The sequence below is a fragment of the Thunnus maccoyii genome, chromosome 3 (genome assembly GCF_910596095.1).
Source record: "Thunnus maccoyii chromosome 3, fThuMac1.1, whole genome shotgun sequence".
NCBI lineage: Eukaryota > Metazoa > Chordata > Actinopteri > Scombriformes > Scombridae > Thunnus > Thunnus maccoyii.
The window spans coordinates 17413701-17436754 of record NC_056535.1 but is presented as its reverse complement, the minus strand read 5'-3'; the positions used below and the strand labels follow the sequence as shown (position 1 = coordinate 17436754).

The following is a 23054-nucleotide window of genomic DNA, read 5'->3' as shown; positions in this document are numbered from 1 at the left end:
AAATGAGTCATCTCCAGGGTTTTGTTTGTTTAGAGCAGTGATTCACAACATGTGAATGGTCGCGAGATAAAATCTGAAAGAATAATTAAGGAGATAAGAAAGCTAAAAAAAAACACTTTTGTTCATTTTTTAAGCTTTTTTCCGTTGGGAATTTCTGGAAACTGCATCTCTTCAGGCCTCTAAAAATAGTTCAGATAAAACAAGGTGGGAAAAATCACATCTAAAACAGTCACAGCAGACACAAGCAACCGGTGACGAGGGGCTGCAAATGAACACTGCTTCGTTTTAAGGGGTCACGAGTCAGAAAGTGCTGTTAAAACTTTGTTACCTCAGTCAAAATCTGCAATAACCACCTGACAACAGCTTATGACATAATAATTTGTTGTAACAGATCATTTTATTAAAAAAGATGTTTGTATAGATGCAGACATGTTCAGTTTAAATACAATCTAAAATTAATCTTTTATATATTCATTTTTTTTCATAATACTGGGAATGGACTACTTTTAAAACAATTTGTATCTAGTATCAATTCTATAACAGTAGCAATTAGCACGGCAGCTATGAGAAAAGCATATTGTGGAGTTTGTATACAAATACACAAAGCACAAACAATAAAACACACATATTGCAAACTTCTGGTCTGTATCAACTCCTCATAAATAACGTAAATCCAACATCTGTGAACAAGGTGGACATAATTCATCTTTCGCCTGTTCACCTCCTTTCTTCATAAATACAACAAAAATACTTTTCTGATCAGAATCCCTATCACACGTGTGTTAGTTTGTCTGGAGTGTTTTCAGTTTGAGTCCTCGAGGCTGCTGCTTTTCTGTTCCGAGCCGCAGTTGCAGAGCCGGACCATGATGCTTTGCAGGCTGGGCTCCACGATACCGAGCAGGGGCCTCTGGGAAGGGTCCCCATTCCAGCAGGCCTCCATCAGCTGCCAGCATTCCTCATCGAAACCGGGCAACCGCTCCGGTCTGGCACCTGGAGACGACACGGACACAAGTGAGCCCCCGGCAGCCGATTGGACAAAAACATATCCAAGACAAACAACAGTGTGTCCTCAGATCGTTTTTCATCTGCATTATACATTACTTACCTTTTTTAACGTTATTCCAGAGTTGGTCCTTGCTGGAGCATTTCTCAAAGGCTTCTGGGAGTTTAACTGAACCAGTGCAGAGGTACCAGAAAAGGATCCCGAAGGCGTAGACGTCAACGGAGTTATCATACTTTCCTGTCAGGAGAAATGTCACAATTCAGGGGTAAACTTTTAAAAAAAAGCTATTAGGTTTAATTCTGACGTAAGATATAATGACATAATGTATGTAAAAGGTTACATAACAGGTTTGGCATCTTAAGTGAATATAGAAGGAATGTGACATGAACTTTTGTGAGCTACTGGCAGCTGTGTTTTCAGACACTTCTGACCAATTAAGCTGTTTGAAGATCGACCACAGGAGCTGCTCCATGATGTAATTATCAACAGTGTGACCGTTCAGCGATCGTACCTGTAAACAGCTCTGGAGCCATGTGAATGGGGGTTCCAACGATGCTGCCAGACATCATGGCCTCTGGTTTACAGAAGCCCAGGTCAGTGATCTTTGCACGATTTTGTTTGTCCAACTAGAAGAAGAAGAAGAAGAAGGGACACCAGATATCGAGAGAGTTGAGCGCTTGTTTGGTCAGAAACAAAAGAGAGAAAAAAAAACAACTGCTTTTGACTGTACGAATGTACGACTGATGACTGACATGTGCTAAAATCTTCCAACAAATTACGGATTTTCTAGGATTTCAGAGGTTTCTTTTCCGAAAAAAAAAAAAAAAAACAGGTGTGGAAACGTCAAACTTCATCTATATAAACCACCAGAATTAATTTCAGAACACATTTTTATGTATTCTGAATACACCTGAATCATGCTTCATTCATTTTCTATGGATCTGGATTCAAATTATTCACAGTAGGTGGGATTTTGCAGTGAAAATTGAGCAATGTGAGAAATTCACAATGACTATGTGAGGCTATTTTTTTTGTAAACAAAACTCTCAATGCTTTGTTTCTACAATGATATAAGAGTGAAGAGCACATGCAGTTTGATTAAGGTAAGATTTGTTTTATGGGTCAATCATGAATGAATAAACCAAGAGAAAAAACAAAAAAAAGACTATTTTTAAACACATTTAACACTATGATAGTTTTATTCATCTGCCTGTTTGAATGGTCAAACAACATCAGTGTAAGTAATAATGGACCAATAGTAATATTGATTTTTTTAAAGCTGATACTTGCTGCTGCCAACAGCTTGCTGATAAATCAGCACATCAATACAGTGGATCATATGAAGTGATGTGAGATGCAGAAAACAGGATGTTTGCTGAGCTTGCTCTGCACTCACCAGAACATTTTTTAGCTTTATGTCTCTGTGCAAGAGGCCCTGACTGTGCAGGAAGCGGATTCCCTCCACCACATCCAGAGCGATCTGAAGTCTCTCTCTCAGTGATAAACCAGCCTGACGGAGACGGACGACACAGAACATGAAGAGGAGAAAGAAAAAGAAGTGAGACAGAGGAATACAATGCTTTAAAAATGATACATTTCCTTTATTATCCACTGCATTATCAAGTCACCTTCAAGCCTGTATAGAGGTCTCTGTGCAGCCGCTCCATGATAAGCAGCACAGCAATGCTGGAGCCACCTCCATAAGTGTGATCAATCACGGAGCCGTGCAGGTCCACCAGCCGCTCGTGCTTTGGCAGGGTCCTGAAGTAACACACACCAAGAGGAAGAGGGGTGAAAAATAAAATATTTCAGTCATATTTTCCTGTTTCTCTGGGTGATTTCAGCTCTAACAGATTTGACATGCTGTATGGAGTTCCACAAGGGTCCGTTCTTGGACCTCTACTGTTTAACTTGTATATGCTTCTGCTGTTATCATAGTTATGATAACCAACTGTATATCTCACTGTACCCGGATAACATTAACAGATTCACTGTTCAACTGCTTGAACCAAAAAGTTTGACCGTATCACTCCAATTCTTAACCTCTTAACATCCACCGGGTTGCTGGTGACACGCTCAAGCCAGTTGTAAGCAGCAGCATCACACAGTAATGAGTAAATGCAATTAACACAATTTGTTAAATTGGAGAGGTTCGGGAACACCAGTGACACCACAAACTAAAAACTCCCGACCTCCCATAAGGTTAGACCTAGAGGTCTGGAATTTTATAAGGGTTGAAAAGATGTAGAAGGTTTATGGTGTTCTGCATAGTTCTGGCATAAAGCATGTCCTAATTATTGTTATTCAAATATGATTTATTATACACGAGGACCAAAAACACTTTTTTGAGCCTTATTTGAACTGATAATAGTTTTGTTTGTGTTTTAGCCACATGCTAAACAAGCATATTTCCAGAAACTAGAAGATGTCACTTGTCAAAAAAGGCTAATACATGCATCATGGCCTTACAGTTCTTCTGTTATAAGCTTTTCCATTTCAGTTTGCCAAATAGCCAAAAATTCTATAAAAAGGATGGATGTTAAAGGATTAAACAGACTCACTGGCTCTCTATTCAGTATAGAACTGACTTTAAAATTTCACTTCTGGTCTATAAAGCACTAAATGGCCTGGCCCCTGAATATGTATCTGAGATGCTTGCATTTAATCAATGAGGCAGAGCTCTCAGGTCCCAGCACAGCCTTCTTCTCCAAATTCCCAGAGTTAATTCCAAATCAGGTGACAGAGCATTTAGTGCTTATGCTCCTAAAGTATGGAGCAGTTGCACCAACACAGTCCTGTTTTAAGAATAAACTAAAGACATTTTTATTTTGTTTAGCTTTTATCTAGGTCTGTGTGCATACATGTGCATGTGTGTACTTGTGCGTGTGTATGTAACATCTGCCTGTATCTATGTCCTAACGAGATTTTTACTTTAAACTTGATTTGACTTGACATATGATCAGAAAGTGGAGAATTTGTCATGTTGGAGTCATTGTGTATTAATGTGAGTCTTATTGTGCACACTGGGGCAGGTCCAGCTCAGCTTGAAAAGGTCCTGCATTCCTCAGATCTATGACAGCTGAAGCAGACGAGCGTTAATACAACACGGGCGCTTCCAACAACATGTTGATTTGTTCACAGAATAGCCTCGAGGCCTGAACAGTCAAATCACGTTTTTATAAACTGGGTGGAGTTTGGCTTTAATAACAAGGCAACTGTCAAACGAAAAGATCACCGCTCTTGATGATGATTATCTTGCAACTGCTTGGTGTGAATTTCCCATAAACACCTCTCATCAGTCTGACGTGCTGCCAGCTTTGATGAGTATTGAGTAACTTTTCTTGAGGATGTGCCAAAGCAGCTATCTTCACGTGTGTGTGTGTGCTATTTTTACTCATGTCGGTCTCACTAACTGACCTTGTGTAGTGAAACTCTAAAGCCAGGTCGTTCCAGTGTTTATCATCAGGCGGGACAACAGACTTTAAGGCACATGGGTAGTGTCCTCCCCAACTGTCGCACAAGTACACAACTCCGTATTGGCCCCGGCCCAACTCTCGTCCGAGCTTAGGCTTGCCTGTCAGAAAAAACAAAAGCAGTTGTTTGTTTTGTTTTTTTACTCAAAGTAAAAGAAAAGTTTGAACACAGGCAGCAGAGTTTATAAAAAAAAGCTGTGTAACCTCAATGTAGGTGGTTACCGTCTCTCTAAGTTTGATTTTGGCCTTGATTTTGGGATGTTTTTGTAGGAACATGTGAGCAGACCGAGTTTCGTGTGTGGGTGTGTGTGTGTGTGAGCAATTGGAGGATTTAGTGGTGATGACTCACCATGCAGCAGCACATCCCTTAGAGAGCGGCTCTCCAGAGACAGGCGGGCCAGTCGAGGGGCGTGGTCCTTCCTCACACGCAGCCATAGGTCCTCAGTGCGCTCCAGACGCCCTGTGTGCCCTTCCTCCAGCTAGAAACACCCACACGTGACATAACAACAACTCACGGTTAGCGTTAAGAACTGTGAACAGCTGCTAAATGACTGGTCTCCTTTGTTAATAGTTATTTTATTTGGTAAAATCTAATTTTGTCCTATTTTCATGAAAAAATATCACTGAAAAGCCATGAAGGTGCTATCACCATAGAAACTGTTGCCAAGGACGACCACCCTTAGGTTCTCAGAAACTGCTGGCCAGTTGCAGTGACCTCTGACGATGTCGTCATTTGTCGGAGCGGTTAACGTAGAGTTCCTGTCCAGCACACAGTTGCTGCTTGATCTATTTCATTTTTGTGACCAGAGGGTGAAAGTAAATTGATGTCTGTGTAGGCGGCTGTTTTCATACACTCCCTCCTCCGAGTTCATGTGTTCTCATCACTCTTGTTTGATTTGTGCATAGCTGGAGCTTCAAAGTCAACATGAGACCTGATATACTGTAACGTTTGCTCACAACACTCTCAACATGTAAACATTGTGTTCAGTTTCCTGGCAAACTGTCTACTGATAGTGTTAATTCCTTACATTATAATCAGATTAGTAAATTACTTATAACCATAATTTAGTAGCTATCATAAGTTTTTCCTTGATGATGAAGTTTGTGTTGTTACTTGTAAAATATGCCAAGTTCCTTCATATTTTCAACTTTAATCAACTTTGTGGTTTACAACCATCTAGTTAGGATAATGGATGAAAGTTATGCACCTTCAACTCTACTCTGTCATCTGCAAGTGGGGAAACCCACATTTGTCAAAAACTACACATAAAACCTTTTACCATGCTAAAAAAAAAAAATCTGTTGCATCAATGAAAGAGCTTTATACAGTATGAAACACTTCTTATCTTCATTTTGCTCTAATTTACTCTGTTTTTGCCTGTTATGGACTGAATTGCCTGCTACATAAACACTACTACAGAACTGTACTCACACATTTATGAGGGTTTTTTTCTGTTTTACAAATGCCAGTGTTTGTAGCAGATAATAAAAAGCAGATTAACTATGAAATATGACAATTGCAATACACCGAGTGAGGAGTCTCTGACACGCCGTAACAGGCTATTAACATCACGCTGTTGTAAATTGGAGGATAATTAAGTGCTGAGTGTCTTTGTCATGTATTCTTTTCAGCACAGAAAATGGACCCTGCTTTTAATTTCCTGTTTGATCTTGCAAGCTATCTCTGCCTTCACAGCGCAATTTACAGTCGCATTCATTGCAATAGCTCCTCCATATCATACAGCATACCAACATATTATCTCTATTATTCATGGACGCTCTGTAACTCTGTTATTTCTGACAGGAATGTGATGGTAATGTTATTTTATTAGGTTAACTTGCTTGCACTGCACTCGTTCACTCGGGTAACAAAATAACTAAATTAAATTAGGATATTTCTGTCCAACATACATACAAAGCATCTACCAACATCACCTCCTCTGTAAAACTGCCACAATTAATGAGCGCGTTTGTGTAACCGCATTAAGAGTGAAGAATTAGCAAGCATGGAAATGCAGTCAGTGATGTGAAACACACTGTCTGTCATGTGATGATTATCATCAGAGCAATTTGACTGAAACTGATTCGTCAGGGATTTCAAGGAGGGAGTCGCAACTATTTGCATATTGGGGCTTAAAAAGCGAAGCAATTCCAAGTGAAGTGGAGTGAAATGTTAAACCGTGAGCTGTGCAGGGCCTGCTGCTTAAGAGCTCAATGGGAGCAAATAAAAGCTGCAGATTAATATGTACATAGATATTATAGAGCTGTCAGACAATGCAGGTGTTTTAATAAATGTCAGAAAGAAATGAGTCAGTTACCAGCCTTGAGTTTCCCACTAGTCAGTGATACTGAAGGTATAAAAGGCTTTCAAAGTATTCAGGTGAATCAGCAGAGAATAAATGTCACGGTCAAATGAGGTCAATTCTGTGGGGACGTTCTCCGCAGCTCATACAAACTCTGGCTGAGATATTTGTATGAGAAAACAGCGAAGCTATAAAGAACAACCAATGCTAATCAGCCAACGCTTTATGTAAACTAGTCATATAATGTTCTGTCACCCTGATGCAAATTCTCCCAGTGTCTTTTGATCACAGTGTCTTAAAAGTCGTGTTATATCGGGCATGGGTTCTTACCACATTTCAACCTGCCTGCCTCCATCTCATACTGTACATCAGTTTGTCCTCTATGTTTTAAAAGCCCTGTTCTTTCCTCCTCCCTCTAAACCTGTAGTATCTCTTACTGGTTATTGCAGTTCTACTAAGTTGTGGTGGTGTAGCCATCCAGGTATTAACTCTAATTAAAAAAAAAAGTATAATTTCAAAATTATCAGCATGGATAAATCTGTCAGCAGCTCAGGAGGCGAAAATTTAATGTCAGTCTCTCACATTACCACATATTCTGTGCTGAACCAGAATTTTCCTATGAATGTTGGCAAGGCAAAACAATATTTATGTAGCACATTTCATTACCTGTTATGTAATGAGAGAGTTAAAAGTTACATTTTCAGCCTACTTTTGAATGTGGACATGACTGCGAAGAATCAACTGGAGTTAAATCCTCACTAAACCTTCTGTAATCTGAACCTGAGTTTACATCCACTAGTGGTTTGATGGCAGTGATAATATTTTCAATTTTTAAGTATAAGATCAGAAAAAGTCACTATGTTTTACTTGTATACTAGAAGCAAGGTGTGGGAAAAAAAATAGGGAATGAAAGAAGCAAAGAAGAGAGAGTTAACCTGGCGCAGGGATGCTGCAAAAGCCTCATGGGAGCTGTTGAGGCGGGTCCTGAACTGGGAGCAGATGCTTCGGGCCAGTTTGGCAGCACTGAGACTTTCTATGGCGTCCTGGGCCACTTTCCGCTTCCACTCTGGAGTGATGGCAGGGGGGTTTACAAATGTTATCCTGTGGATTATCTAGGAGAGAGATAAAGTTATTTAATAAACGTTCCTTCAGAGGGAACCATTCACAGAGCCTTTTGAAACTCTTATGGATAAACTCTTATTAGATACTTACCTGTTTGATTTGCTCCCACACAAGTCGTGTGACGGAGGATCCTGAATGAAAGGTGACCTCCACGTGATAGGCAGCATTTAATAACTGGAACAGATCAGAGTAGGAAGCAAATAATTAGGAAATCCTGCAGTGCAAGTAACCACAATATGCTGTCTACAAGTCTAAAGGCCTCTGGTGCTGAAGCCAATCTTTTTCTTTTGGTTCTCCATTTTTCCAGCATGCGTCACTCTGACCCGATTCTGACCCTTTTGCTTCCTTACAAACCCTCTATTAGCTCACGCTAACATTTTGCTTTGTTGTGTAAATGTATACTTATAACAGTCCATGTAACTGAATAGTTGTGGAAGAAGAGTCATGTACCAATATCATCTATAATTTTATCAGTCTCTAGCCTAAATATTAATTAAAAAAATTCCCTCTAAACATTTAGATTCCAGTTGCTGACACTGTTTCTATTGGCACTTGACTCACTTAAAGGGACCTATTATGCTTTTCCTTATTTTCAGTCAATGTACGTCCACTCAAAGTGTTTGTTTTTGCCACTGACAGGTAAAAACCAACTGCACAACCACATGTACTAAAGCATGTGGTTGTCACTTTAAGTGTCTGACAGTATTGTAGAAAGGACCACACAGAGAAGTCAAGTGTTTTTCTTTACCTTTCACTTGATCCTGTCTGTTTGTTACTGTGTCTAACCAAGTCCCGCTCAAAGAGAAGTCTTGTTCTTAAATCTCACAAGAGTTGAGTTGCTATCGAAATCAGCTAAATATTCAGTCATGACTTTGAAAATTTAGATAAAACTAAGCTATGCTTTCTTTACTCTAATGCAACAAACTCCTCTCGGCACTCCTCTCTCCATCTCTGTCATGGCTGAATATTTAGCTGACAACAACTCAACTCTCACAAGATTTCAGAATGAGACTTCTCCTTGAGTTAGACTTGGTTAGACAGAATAACAAACAGGCTGGATTGAGTGAAAGGTAAAGAAAATGTTTTTATTTCTCTGTATGGTCCTTTCCATAATGGTGTCAAACACTTATAATAACAATCTGAGCCTGAGCCTGTCAGTAGCAAAAACAAGCACCTTTAGTGGACGTACATTGACGGGGTGATATTACCCCCTCGGATTACATTGCAGCCTGTTTTGCAGCTGCTGGCTGAAGCGCTCTCTCGATCAATACTGGACCAATTTCAAAAACTGTTGTTTCCATTAGTCACAAAAAGATGGGAAAATAGGGTCCAGGTTTAAAAATACTGAAGTTTCCCTTTAACACGTCTCTGATATAGCTGCCCCTCAGCAGGCTTCCTGAAAGCTGGCCAATCAGAATCAGAGTGGGCTCATCAGGAGGCGGGCCTTAAAGAGACAGGAGCTAAGACTGCCTGTTCGAGACAGAGGCTGAACTGAGCAGCTGCATAAAGGGCCAGTATAAGATAAATAACTAGTTTTTTGAACTGTGAATCATGCAAAGCTACTCTTGTGGAATCCCAGAATAAAAATATAGAAATGAAAGGAAATGAGCATAATAGGTCACCTATGACAGAAATTAATATTTTGCTCACATTCAAGCATATTTACACTAAATAAGACTGCTGTTTGTCAGAAACATAGACTACTGCCCACCTGTTTGAGGTGATTGGAGGTGATATTGTGGACCGAAGAATCGATGTGCGATTTCTCCAGACTGTTGAGACATCGCTCTAGAGTTCCTACGAAGCTCTCCCTCAAATAGTCCACAGAGCTGATCAGCTTATTTGCCACAGCCTGATTCAAACGAACCACTATCAGCTCCTGGATCTGGTGGATGCACGATTTGATCTCCTTTGACGTAACAGGCTCTCCGTTAGTCGTTACGATGATGTCTGCAGTTCAAAGAAAGCAGCTTAGCACTTCCCAGGCATGTGGTAAAATGCACATTTCCTTTTATTATTATTTTGGCAAGAAAGATTCCAGTGTACAATATATTGATTATAAGTGCAATAAGTCTAAAATCTTCATAACTGCTTGAACAATTAATTTCTGAAACACATTTTAATACAATTCCTATAGAGTTATAGCTGTCAATTACTGTGTTATTGTTAATTTTCAATATTTCTTATTAAAATGCACCGTTTATGATAACATTAATAAAATGTTAAAGGTATCTTGTGGAGGTTTAGTTTTTTGAAATTCAAAGTTTCTCATGAAAATGCACTGCCAATTCACCTAACTATCATTTATGATTTTCTATATCATAAAATGTAAAACCTGCAATTCAACTCACTATACATTCTGGTTCAAAGACTTAATCCTTTACGTCAGAGCTACTCTCATGTTGTCAGGTTTAACTGTTGTGTTCGCACAGTGCCAGAGCAGAAGAAAAATCTGGTTGAAGCCACTTATTCTGGTCGAAGTGAAAAAATGCATATGGCTGGTTTCCTGACTGATTACTGACCAACACACCTAACAACTAATTCTGAAACATGGTCCGATATTAAAAAAACACCTGAAACACCTGTGTTGGGTTTTACTCAGCAAAACTAGCCGTTAGAAAGTGCAAAACTTTGTGGGCAGATTGTGAAACAGAGCTGGCTCAGCCATGTCCCTGCGGGTCTGACTAGAGTCTGAAGACATCAAAAGAAACTGGCTTTGAGTCAGGCTGCAGACTTGAGACTCATGGTCAGTACAGAACAGACAAGCCAGTTGTCCATTTTGTCCCCCTCAGAGACACATCAGCAATATAACAAATCTAAGAAGGATTAAATGAGGATAATCTGAACAGGCTGAAGTCTGAGTACCACAAATCAGCCTTTTTTTGTAATGGGGACATAATTAAGTGGGAGTCATTTCCTATTAACTTGAAAAAATGAGAGCAAAATAAATGAGGCACACGTGTGGTCATAATTGAATGATCAAATGTTAAACCACAGAATCAAAGCTACAGGAGACTGTAACAGCAAATCACGTTTCCCACTTCCTAGAATCTAAAATAAAACATACAACTGAAGAGTATGTTTCTAATTTCATAGAGACATTTTGGCAGAAAGATTCATAGGGTATATTTAAGTTATAATAGCTATAGTTATAGTTATATCAAACAGGGGTATAACTCAAAATTTGTAGTCATAGAGGTTGTTTGTTACAACAAACAAGTAAATTAATACATTTAAAGTTTCACTGCTTCTCAACTTATTTTGAAGTCATAATTTGAAGCATGAGACATGGAAAATCATAACTGAATAATTATAGTAAGTGTGGTGAGTATTGGGAAAAAAAACTCATTAATATTAATTCAAATCACAAGCTTTTTAATTAATTAGTGTGTGGACTGCTGTTTATATACTACAAACAAATAAAAAACAAAATTAAATTGGAAGTACTCAGAAAGAGAGATCCTGGTTGGGAGACTGTACAATTAAATAATAATTATGCGCTTTACTGATCTTCATGGTGATACTTGCTTAGTTTTTGTAGCTTTTAGCGAACATCTACCTGGACTTGATTTGATGGCATTAGAGCCACTATTACAAACAAGCTTAATCAGGCTTTAAAATCTGTCTGTCATCACAACTCTGCTGATCTTCTTAACTCTGACATTTTTCTCAAATAAAGCCTGTTACTATCTGACTAAGATTCTGATTTTATCCAATCAAATGTGTCCTAATCAAACAATTTATGCCTTTAGGAGCAAATTTATTAATTCCAATATACGTACACCAGCTGTTTAATGTATTTTGTGTGTTCCACCATCTGTAAAATAGTGTCTTGATTAATAAACTCTTAAACAACGACAGAAGAGAAACTCTGCCAGCCTTGTGGTATTTAACCAGGGTGCTTACTTACTAACCTGTAAACTCCAGGTTGGCAGCATCCTCCAGCAACTGCTCTTTCATGCTGGTGAGTGTCTCCACAATCATCTCCTTCATCTCTTCCTGTTTGCGGTTAGCGATGGCCATGAGGGAGGTGAACAGTTCGCCCTCTTTCTCACGAGTGTACTCCAGCCTGCGGGGTGTTATCTGGAGGTCCCTCTGCATGTCAAAGGCCTGCAGGGGGATGAAGCAGAAAGGACAAAGGTCTGTTGATGATTTTTTTCAGAGGCATCCTGGGTCACAGCACACTCCGACCAAGCTGTTAGTGCAGCAGTAGTGACAACGGTCAAATGACTATGAAGCAGTAAAACAGTGACCGATATTAACAGTGCCACGAGGCATCATTCTCTGACCTGATTGATGAAAAGATCTAGACAGCGACAATGGAGCCCATTAAGCAGGTTGGCAGCCTCCACCTGCTGATTTTGAAGCACTTGGCGAGCAAAAGGCACCAGCAACCGATGCAGTCTTTCAAAAGCCTCACCCAGCATGCTCTGGGGCTTGGCGCCCGGGGTGGGCATCTGTGTAGGGGCCCCACAGGAGCAGTTTCCTGTCGGGCTGTTTAGGAAACCAAGGGAGAGCAACTGCTTGTGGAGGGCGCTCTTCTCTCTCTCCTTTTCCTTCTCTGCACGGCGGCCGGGTTCTGGGGAGGATGCTGGCATGGTGTCAGGGATGCGGACAAAACAGATGGGAAAGGAGAGCATCTCTTTGACCTTCCAGAGCTCTGCCACCTGCTCTGTGCTTAGGGAGTCCTGGTTGATGGCATAAAGTATGATGGGAATCACGTTGCGAGTGCAATCTTCCAGGGCCTCTTCTGTGGGCTGGACACTCGGACAAGGTACCACCATGACCTTCGCTTCCTGATGACGAACCACAAAGAAACCACAAAAATGTTACTTTCATTACAAGTAAAGTTGTTTATATACAGGAAGTTACTAGGAAACATGGTCCTGTAAAAAAAGTGTCTGTTCACCCAAAATAAACAAAAACATATTTTCACATTTACTCCTGGTGGTATCCATTCAGTCAGACTCCACTTGGAGGATACCGATGGATTCATTTGCTAATGTTTTGCTGAGATATCTGCCAGCGAACAAAAATAATGGAGGTAAATGGAAATCAATGGTTGCTATACATTTTTCTAATAATAATAATAATGGATCAAATAACTATGTGTTTTGTGACAAGTGTCGCTTGCTTTGAAGAACAATCAGTGAATTATCACCTGACTCTGCAGTTCCCTTTAGCTCTAACAAGTTTTATAACATTTTGCAGTTCACTGTTTTGGTCTAACGGCCCACAACTTCACTGTTTTGGTTCACTCTCACCAGCATTATTTTTTGCCACAGAAGGCGGCTGTTTTCAGAGAGTTAGCGACTAGCTGGTGAATAGTCAGATATTTCCATCAGGAGTTGGTGGAGACCAAAAACAGAGCTAAAAGGAGAGTGAGTTTCAGACTTAGATTCACCAGGTGACAAGAAACATGACTCCAAATGAATATGAATGTTGCTCTGTATCTGCTAGATGTGTAAACAGGGAACTGTATGCTAATAACTTTGCTATTTTCGACTTAAAAAGTGAAAGTGTGTCAGTATTGTGTTCACAGTTTGTTTCCACTGCCTTTGAGTGCCCAAAAATTCAGTGACTAACCTCACTGTGGACAGGTTTCAATATTTTAGACCAACAGTAGAAAATAAACAGTTTTACTTTTCTAAAGGCCTTTAACCTCCTGACAAAAAAATGCACTCGACCATGTCTTAGCAGTAAACTATAACTTCTGTTATATAAAGTGTTTCCGGGCGATTGGAGCACAGTTTCAAACCATCTGATGTTTGAAGATGTTTAAAGGGATTCCAATGCAAAAGGGAAAAAAAAAAAAAAACATCCACTCATATCACATGCTCCTTCTATTTCTGAACACATAACGGCACATTAATATTTGTGGTGGTCTTGGGAATGTCTGTGACAGGGCAGAAAAATATCAAGTAAAAAGGTTTGCTTAACCCTTGATAAATAACAACATTAACAAAAATAGACTGGGAGAGAGCTTGAGAGGGAGACCATGACGGGGGGGAAAAGACAGCCAGAGAAAAGAGGCAGAAATGACCCACTGCTACACAAAGGAGACAGTCAGTCCTGTCTCCAAGAAACAAGGGCCGAGCCCATCTGAGCAGTCTCTTTGGAACAAAGATAGCCTGCAAACATTTGTTCACAACCAATCAAAATCAATACAATGTTTGAATTGCCTTAATGCAGTCAGTTTTCAACAACAACCCTTCAAGAGAATGTCTATGGGCGATTTTGAAGTTACTATTTTGTTTTTTTTACATGTCTTTAAAAAAGGACTACTGTCTGACCCAGTTATACAAAGAAAAAACAAGACAAATGGCTGTTTAAGAAATTAGAATTTTCTTCTATTAGCATATTTTAAGAGTGACTGCCAATATCGCAGCCCTTCGTTAACAAGCAGGCTCTCTTATGTGAATTCATGGAGCACTGGCAATAAACATGACAGAATATGTACCTCCAAAGAATTTTAGAAATGTGGCGATAGGTTAGCACCCTTTATGTCCTCTGAGTCACCGTGTGCTTAAGTTGAGGTTGGTCAAACTCTGGGAGTAAGAGAAGGCTAATTAGCAAGTTAGTTCTCATCTGGTGGCCTCTAAAGCAGGGTGCTGTGATTATGGCAGGAGTGTGTGAATACCACAGTGAGCAGAGAGATTCTGTGCCTTACTTCCACCTAAACATGTTAATCTCTTTTTCATTCAGCAGAAACCTGAAAGCCAAGATGATTCTGTCTCTAATCTATGATAAAGTGTATATTATGACAATGGATAACTTGGCTAGTTAAGCCTCTGGTGTCCTCTCAAGTGTGACAAACTTTTTGACCCAAATAAAGGATTGCGGATCCCACGCCTCTCAGTCACACGTGAAAACGATCAAGGGTGTAAAATGACTGCTTCGCTCCCAACACTGACATTTTCCTTTTAGGAGTTCATCTATTATGCTTTTCTTTTTCTTGAAGCAGTGGTTAAAAAAGTTTTTAAAATCTATAGCCATATTCAATCAACTATACCAACATATTATTTTTTATAACACAATGACAAACAGACCATGAAGAGAGTACTGCAAGATCCATACAATGGATTTTACCACACACACATTTAAAAATTCAGCAGTGCAATAAAATGTAGTTACACATAAATTCTAATAAAAACTTTTTACATTTAAATTAGAGTAGATTAAGTTATTCCACAACACTCATAAAACCATAGACAGTAAAAAATAATGGACATAGCCACCATGACGTCACCCATTGGTTTGTGGACTCCTGTTTTGAAGCCTCGAGTTTGGCATTTTGACCGTCGCCATCTTGGATTTTTGGAGTCAAAAGTGACAATATTTGGACGACAGGGTGAAGCTGACCCCGAACGCTAGCTGCTAGCTTGCTTGTTAAGTTGGGCATTTAAACATGAGGGTCTTTGGGGATTGACTCACGTTTGGAGCCTCAAATGGCCATTCGAGGAACTGGGGTTTTTTGCACTTAAACATTGGCTTCATTTTTCAGCCCCGGATGTTGCTACTTGAATGAGATTTGACAGACTGACTGGTGTGCTCTTGTCTCAAACAAATATTTTGAATATGCAATCAATGTTTGTGTATATAATGCGTGTCAACATTAGAGAAATTTGATTTTAAGCAAAACTATTTGATAAAAGTTATGAATGGGTCTTTTCTGTGAACACAGCTCACCCAAAATCATCGTTTTAGGCTTCAAGAAAAACAAGAAACTGAAACTTTTTTGTTTTTTGTGTCCCAGGAATCAGTTGTAACCATGGAAACTTCATCACAGCAAAGGGTTTGGGATTTTTTATACATGACCTAGTCATGTGAATCGCACCAGACCAGTGGCATTACGTAAGGGGGCTGGGCGGGTGGGCTGCCCCAAGGCAGAGCTAGGCCTAGTTTCTGGGGCTGTGTGATGCTCGCTAAGGGGCCTTGGTCTAAAGGATTAGAGACTAATTTCCACGTGTCACACATGATAAGGAATGACTACAATCCTTACACCATGCTAAATCAATTCACTCCCACAAGATATTGTGATTTTCAGGTCGCACTGGCTGAAGACCAGCATGTCTGTACTACTGTGTGCAACAATTCTTCCTTTTTCCAAGTAACTTCGACATTAACTTGTGAACCTATTTTCAAAGGAGTGTCCAAAACCTAAATGAGAAACAAGAATGTATTCCTGAACAGTAGCACAAATCAGGTAAAACACTGAACAGCACAGCAAATAATCAGCTCTGCTCAGTAAGCTGTTTGTGAGCTAAGCTATGTGTGAAGGCAAAGGCTGGATCAAGGCAGAAACACTGATGAAAAAAAAATCATCTTTCCTTTTGTCAGGGGAAACAGGAGGAAATACCAACACACAGAAATAGAAACACACATTCGGGCTTAAAAGATAGTTTGATGTGCAGTACATCACAACATGGTCTGCATATGCAAAATCAGATGTTTTTATTCACATAAAACTACAAAACAAGCTGTAGTTTAAGCGCACTGTGAATAAAATGACTTATTTCAAGTAGTGCCTCAAACTCTTATCATCATCATTATTATATCTTTCTCAGACTTTAGATACATTATAATGCCATCACAATATGAATGAATGAATGATAATAATCTGTTCCTGTCAAGGGACATATTCATACAAATTGCACCATGCACAGGCTTTAGATTCACCTGAAGGTGCCTTTCAAAACATACAAATATCCAAACTAATCCTACCTGAAATAACTGAAGCCACTAAATACTACATGCCTGTCTATAGAGACGTCCTCCGCACTGGCCTAATGCAAGGGGAGTCATGTGCAAAAAACTAAAAAATATTTTACAAGGCAGATTCTTTTTTTTTTTTCTAACAGTGAATGAATGTTCTTGTTGCAGAATATGATGCCATCGGTGCCTTATACCCTTTATTAGAGCTGGGAAATGAGATAGAAATGTACTGATACCAATAATGGGTGTTGGGTGGGTTAGTCACCACCGGAATATAGGTTAGGTTTATAAGTGAATACCATCGTAACATGTAAGTAACTTTTTTTGTAGCCGTTTTCCCACTTTTAAATGAAGAAGGGTGTCAGTCGTAGTCAAGTCTAAAATAATAAATCAAATAATAATTATAAAATAGAAAGAAAATAGCTGTCAAACCACACAAAACAATAAAGCGAATAGCAAGTAGCAAGAAAATATACGTCACCAAAAACCAGAGCTCAACTCACAACTCAATTCAGTTTCCAATAGGTGTATTAAATCATAAATATTGGTGTGTGTGTGTGTGTGTGTGTGTGTGTGTGTGTGTGTGTGTGTGTGAGCGTACATGCGTAACTCATCCCACAGTCTCGGAGTTCAATCAACTCTGTAAAAAATCAGTTTTGTTTTCTCCACAAACCCAAATCAGTTCAGTTCAATCCAGTTTCACAACCACAAAAGAAAGACAACTCAAAAGTCGGCTCCAGGTTTTACTGCTGATCCACACAAAACAAAACAAACCAAGAAAACGTAAGAAAAAAAATAAAAAATTTTTTTCCTTTTATGAATCATATCGTTTCCTTGCAGCCCGGTAGCAAATGCCTTGTTGCCCGGTGGTTTGGGACTGCTGCTTTAGTGAGCTGTCCCCCCCCAAAAAAAACAGGGTGCCTAGTGACCGGGGGCTGTGACCATTGATCGCAAAGTCCCAAGTTTGAGTCTGGCCGAGGAGCTTTGTTGCATCATGTCACACCTCGTCTTTGTCTCTCCTCTTTTCTCTACTGTCAACTCTAATAAAGGCATAGTATGCAAAAAAAACCCATCAACTTTTCGTCCTCTCACATGCTTCTGCCTCGTGTCATTCTACATCTTTATCAGTTAGTCATATCACTCAGCCCTGCAATATGTATCTAGATACAGAGTGTGTTAAAGTTCAAGGAAACTAATAAATACCAGTAAAGACCAACATCACATTAACAGTTTTTTCAAAGCCTACCTGAAGCAGCGGATGATGCAGGGTGATCTCCAGCTCTGCTAGCCTGTGTGCTGGGTCCTCACATTCCTCGTGGATCTCCAGGTCTTCCCGGGGCACTGTATCCCAGCGGCCACAGTTAGCTGCCAACTGGTGCACCAGCTCATACTGGCCGGGCAGCGCCAAACTGAGCCGTGTCTGCCTCCCGTGGGTGAAACACAGCTTCCGCCTTTTGCAGACAGTGCCCTGGACTCCTTCACAAGCCTCTCCGGCCTCGGGGCCCAGTGGCAGCAGTCTCTCGCCCAGGAGACAGTTGAGCAGCTGGTAACGGGCAGCACAGTCCTGGCCCAGCACCACGATGTACGGGGCAGCACCCACAGTGTTGCGTAGGAACTCTTCCTCATGGCTGGGGAAAGAGATGCAGCTAAACTGGGCTAGAGGAAGAGACAGAAGAAAAGGGGGTATATGTTTAAGTGGTGGATTGGGAACAGAACTTGGTTATCTGAAACCTGATCAATACCCCTAATCAATCCTGTTCACTCCTGGAATCAGTAATCTGTTTTTTTTAGGAATTCTTGGTCATCACTGTAGGCACAGACAGTGACACTCAATGACACATTATACTTTGTATCTGAGCATCATTTTCAGAATATAAAGTAAATCACTGTTCCTTGGTGGCAACTTAAGAAAGACAAAACATCTTTAATCTGATATCTTTCCTTGGACTGTTATTTCCGGATCAAACCCTGAGATGTGGAGCACACAGAGGAACCAATTCACCCTTATTATTGAAGGTATCAGACATAATCCTCAGTGATGCTGAGTCACAGTCTAAAACAGTTATATAACAAAAAGAGGGGAGAGCGCAGCGATGGCCTACTTTATATTCGTATAGCAGGGCGTTTCTTTTCTTACATACATGTGGTTTTACTGTAACTGTTACACTAATCTAGCATTCGTCTACTGGTATTCACCACTTGACCTAACATGACGCATTAAAGCCGACCTGTGCTGAGCATTTGACTGCACGACCTGTGTGCAGCAGATGGACTACGCTAAACAACCTCTTTTACTCGTAGCAGGCGTTCAGCTCGGACCTATACATAACAGATCGAGAACTATTGTGTGATCCTGCTGCATCATGTGATGCACATTTTTGTCAAGATAAGTGTAACCAAGACATTTGCAAGGTGAATCTAGTTAGCAGGTGAGGATATGCGTTTGGCTATGCCCATGAAAGGGAGGCATTATCCCATTTTTCTGTTGATTATGGCTAATCTTCTGCTTAACATTGTTCATTCAACACTGGAGAAAATGATTGTGACCTTCTCTGTGCACAGGACACCCACTCTGACAGAGCAAGCCACTCCTGCAGATGTGACGCATTACACTTTATCAGCATACCATCACTCCTGTGCGTTTAATCAATGTTTCATAGAAAGAAGCATCTGGATCATATGGTCAAGCAGCCTAAAATACTGAAAGTTTGAAATGGATGAAATGTTTGGTTATTTGCTTAAGTAAGAAAAAACATTTTTGCCAAACTTTTAAACCTTCATTAAACCTGACCAAACACTGACACACACACACAAGACAAAGTTAATGTGAAAGAGAAGAATGAGTGCCTAATGTAACAGGCTAGTGAGTGCAGAAATCTCAGCATATTTGGTGCACTTAGTCTGCTCATGCTTTTGAGAGGGGGGCTTAATCTCTTTAGTTCCAAATCCTAATTAAATGCATTTTTTTTCAGGTCTACGTATTGGTGGAGAAATCACTTGGCAGCAGCACCTTGTTAGCTGTGGATATTGTTATTTTTTGGTCAACATCCAGGATGTGTTTAACATGTTAAAACCACTGTGACATTGAGTGGCAATCACAGGTATGTCCATGTGTCCAAACCTTACCTGCCTCCAGAGAAGCTGACTCGGAGCTCATGGTTGATGCACAGGCATTGCTGTAGTTCTGTCTTATTTCCCGGAAGAATACATTAGTCTCCTTCAGGTTCTTCTTCAGCTGGATGGTGTGTTTGTTGTAGCTGTTAAATATCCGTGTTAGTTCCCGGGCTAAAGGAGTCGCTTTCTGCTGTACGTTTCCCTCCATGATCAACAGGTTGAGGCTGCTTTCTTCTTCTTGAGATTTACCAGAGCAGGTGCCACACTTAAGAGACCTTAATTATACGTCGCAGTTGACAAAACTCAAATGCAAACCAGTGAACCAAGTGTCCTGCTATCACACCTTTCTCGTTGGGTGCTAGTTAACGAGTAAGTTCGTCCACCCACCTGCTGGGCTGTTAAATGATTATAAAAAATAACACTTTTATTCACTTAACATTAGTGTGCCAGTGCTGGACAGACAACAGTGTCCTGTGTCAGTGGATAAAAGTGAGGCATTTGGCTTTTGTTGTTGTGTGGAAGCTGACTAGCACAGCTAGCTAGCTTAACTTCGACAGTGTCAGATAACTTTAGTGTTTCTGAGGTGAGATATTACAGTTTGCTAAAACGTCACCGCTATTTCTGCATGTTGTGTTTGCCGTCGCCAATAGTTAACACTGGCTGGTTAAGAAGTAAGGAAAACAGAAGACACCAAGACCTCAATGGCGACAAATGTGCTGGAATAATGTGTGTTTTGCGACCAAACTGCGCTCCAGATACGGTTAGCGGTGCTAGTCGGATGGCATCCCCGTCCCGTCCTCTCCTCGGCCCGGTACAACAGTCATAGCCTTCAACCGTTTCACAGCCATACAGCTCCGTGTTAAAAGAGAAAAAGAGAAAAAGATGGGGCCCAACTTTGACAGTTGCCTCTCAATGACAACGGCCTGTGCACGACAAAAAAAACGTTGTTTTTCCTCCGAGGGATAAGATCTTCCTAAACTGGCTGTGGCCCGGAGGAGCCAGTGGACATCTTCCAGCCTGGGGGGAGACGGCGACACAAACTCAAGAGAGAAGATTGATGTTTTCTCTCTCGGTGATGATGAAGAGGACAGTCTGTGGTGGTGGCGGTACTGTTGCAGGGCGAGGTTTGTCCGAGTCAAATCAAACAGTTAAGGCCAAGCAATGAAATCACTGCAAAACAGAAAGTCGATCAGACCCAAAGCTAGGGAAAGGAAAGGGCGGGGTGCGGGATGACGCGCTGCACTCTGGGGAATGTAGGAGTGTTGGTTGTGGTCGCAGCTTCGGTCCAGTACAGCATGTAGATGGCTCACCCTGTGGTCGAAGTGCATGCAAGTGCAATATTTTCTTCTTATTTGAGGTTTAACGCCAGCTGGCATCCATAGTTTTGCATTACTGCCATTTTCTGGAGTTCGTGAACTCCTACAGTTTTTCCATCAGTCCTGATCAAGCATCTTCTGCCCTGTCCTCTGACACCACACTCCTCTTAAATCCTGCCCGTTAGCCCTAATCTTTTCATTTCCTCCATCACGTCCTGTCCCTTTGATCTATATTTTTTGCAGCTGATGACTACATGATCCACAGTTTCTGGTATTTAACAATGGTCACAAAGACTTCCCTATAATATTAAGGGTGCTGTATAAATTGCTACGTCTTATTCTTAATCTAATTATTACTACCTCTTTTCTGTTTCCTTCCCTGTTTCTCACATCACCCACTCTATTTTTAATTGAATATAAGTGTCTCCCTGATAGATAGATAGATAGATAGATAGATAGTAAAGTATTTTGTCCACTCTTTCGTTACCCAGAATGCCTGTGTGAGCGGGAACCGGAATCAATGTGACCTCAATAAGTGCAATGTCACTGTTTCCAGTGGCAAAACATAGGTCCACTGGCAAAAAAGGAAAGATTTCCTAAATACAAGGAGTCTCTATGGAAGCCCATTTCTGTCAAAACAAAAACATAGATTAAATGTTATACTCATTAGAGGTCAAACTTATTAGACAATATTTTCAAAGTCAACATTTTGACTTATTATCTCACAATTGTAACATCTCATAATCCTGATTTAGAGAGTCAAAATATTTACTTTTGACTTAGAAAGTTAAAGGGGCGCACCACCGATTTGACAAATGAAGTCTGGTTTACATGTCTTGAAGAGTACCACTCAGCCTATGACAACAGTTGTGTGCGGCTCTCATGGGAGTTTTCTTTAACTATAAGAAAATAACCCTGATGATGTCACCAGGGTAATCTTGAATTTAGCTTGAGACTTCAAATTTATAACATAAAGCCCATGTTACGAACCTGGGGTCGAAGTTTGAGAGAGACGTGGGCATGCACCAGGCAGGGAGGGACTAATGAAAGACGCTATTTAGTGGCATTATGGGAAATATAGGATCCAGTGTATTTTGGACCTTGACCCATGCATACTATAGACTAAAGGTCAGGATATCTCGGCCTCTGTTGCCTTGATTTTTGAATCTGTCTCTTGTGAGTTCCTAAACTTAATGAAAGTGCAATGCCAAGTCGTCGGAGTATCCCTTTATGATTCTGACTTTAGTATCCCTTCATTTTGAATTTCTATCTAATAATCTCATAATTAACTTAATTTTATTTTAATTTGTTTTCCTTGCAGCAATGGTATTTTATAATGAGTAAAAGGGGATAAAAAAAATCTAATATCATTCGTACCCTTCAATTACTAATTAGTTCCCTCAAATGACAAATTTGTTAGCACATATTAGGAAGTGAAAGGAGCAAGGAATTTCTTTATTTATTGTTATATGCACCATCATCAGCATATAAATGTAATTGCTGGTTGCTTGTGGTCCAAAGAAGACTGAGCATGTGCAGTTGAAACAATCTATACCTCTGTTTTTCTGACGAACTCTACAATGCGAGGTTTATTAAGTTACATTTTCATAGACTACTCATATCTGGTACATTTCTGCACTTCTTGGTTTAATATAAGATACACATTTTTGCTCATATATCAATCTATATGACAAACTTTTGTTAGATAAAGAGGCTATGAAAAAGGTAAAAAAAAAAAATGAGATAACCAGTTTTGGGCATGATGTAAGGACCCCATTCTCCCAGTAAACCACTCTTCAGGCAGGATGACATGAACAACATCTTGAATGTCCCACTTTTTAATAGTCTAGAAAAGCTTCTAGACTTTGATTTCATAAATATAAAATATTTGACATATAAAACACTATTAGTGACAAATCTTTGTGATTTATAATGTTTATATGTAAATGTGTTCCCTGTGCAGGTACACAGTGATCAGTATTTATTTATGTTTCCTACATTCAACAAT

At 40.1% G+C, this 23054-nt stretch overlaps 1 protein-coding gene across 1 annotated transcript; it reads right to left on the bottom strand.

Annotated features, from left to right (window-relative positions):
• Positions 1-375: 375 nt before the first annotated feature.
• Positions 376-21457, bottom strand: dstyk (dual serine/threonine and tyrosine protein kinase). The gene is made up of 14 exons (XM_042406013.1): positions 19743-21457; positions 17863-18272; positions 12191-12697; positions 11816-12011; positions 9613-9851; positions 7992-8075; positions 7715-7891; positions 4826-4955; positions 4421-4577; positions 2632-2764; positions 2400-2513; positions 1515-1629; positions 1106-1240; positions 376-990 (listed from the first exon to the last, which is right to left on the bottom strand). Exons 1-14 carry the CDS (start codon positions 19936-19938, stop codon positions 803-805), a joined length of 2781 nt encoding a protein of 926 aa, XP_042261947.1. The 5' UTR covers positions 19939-21457; the 3' UTR covers positions 376-802.
• Positions 21458-23054: the final 1597 nt, after the last annotated feature.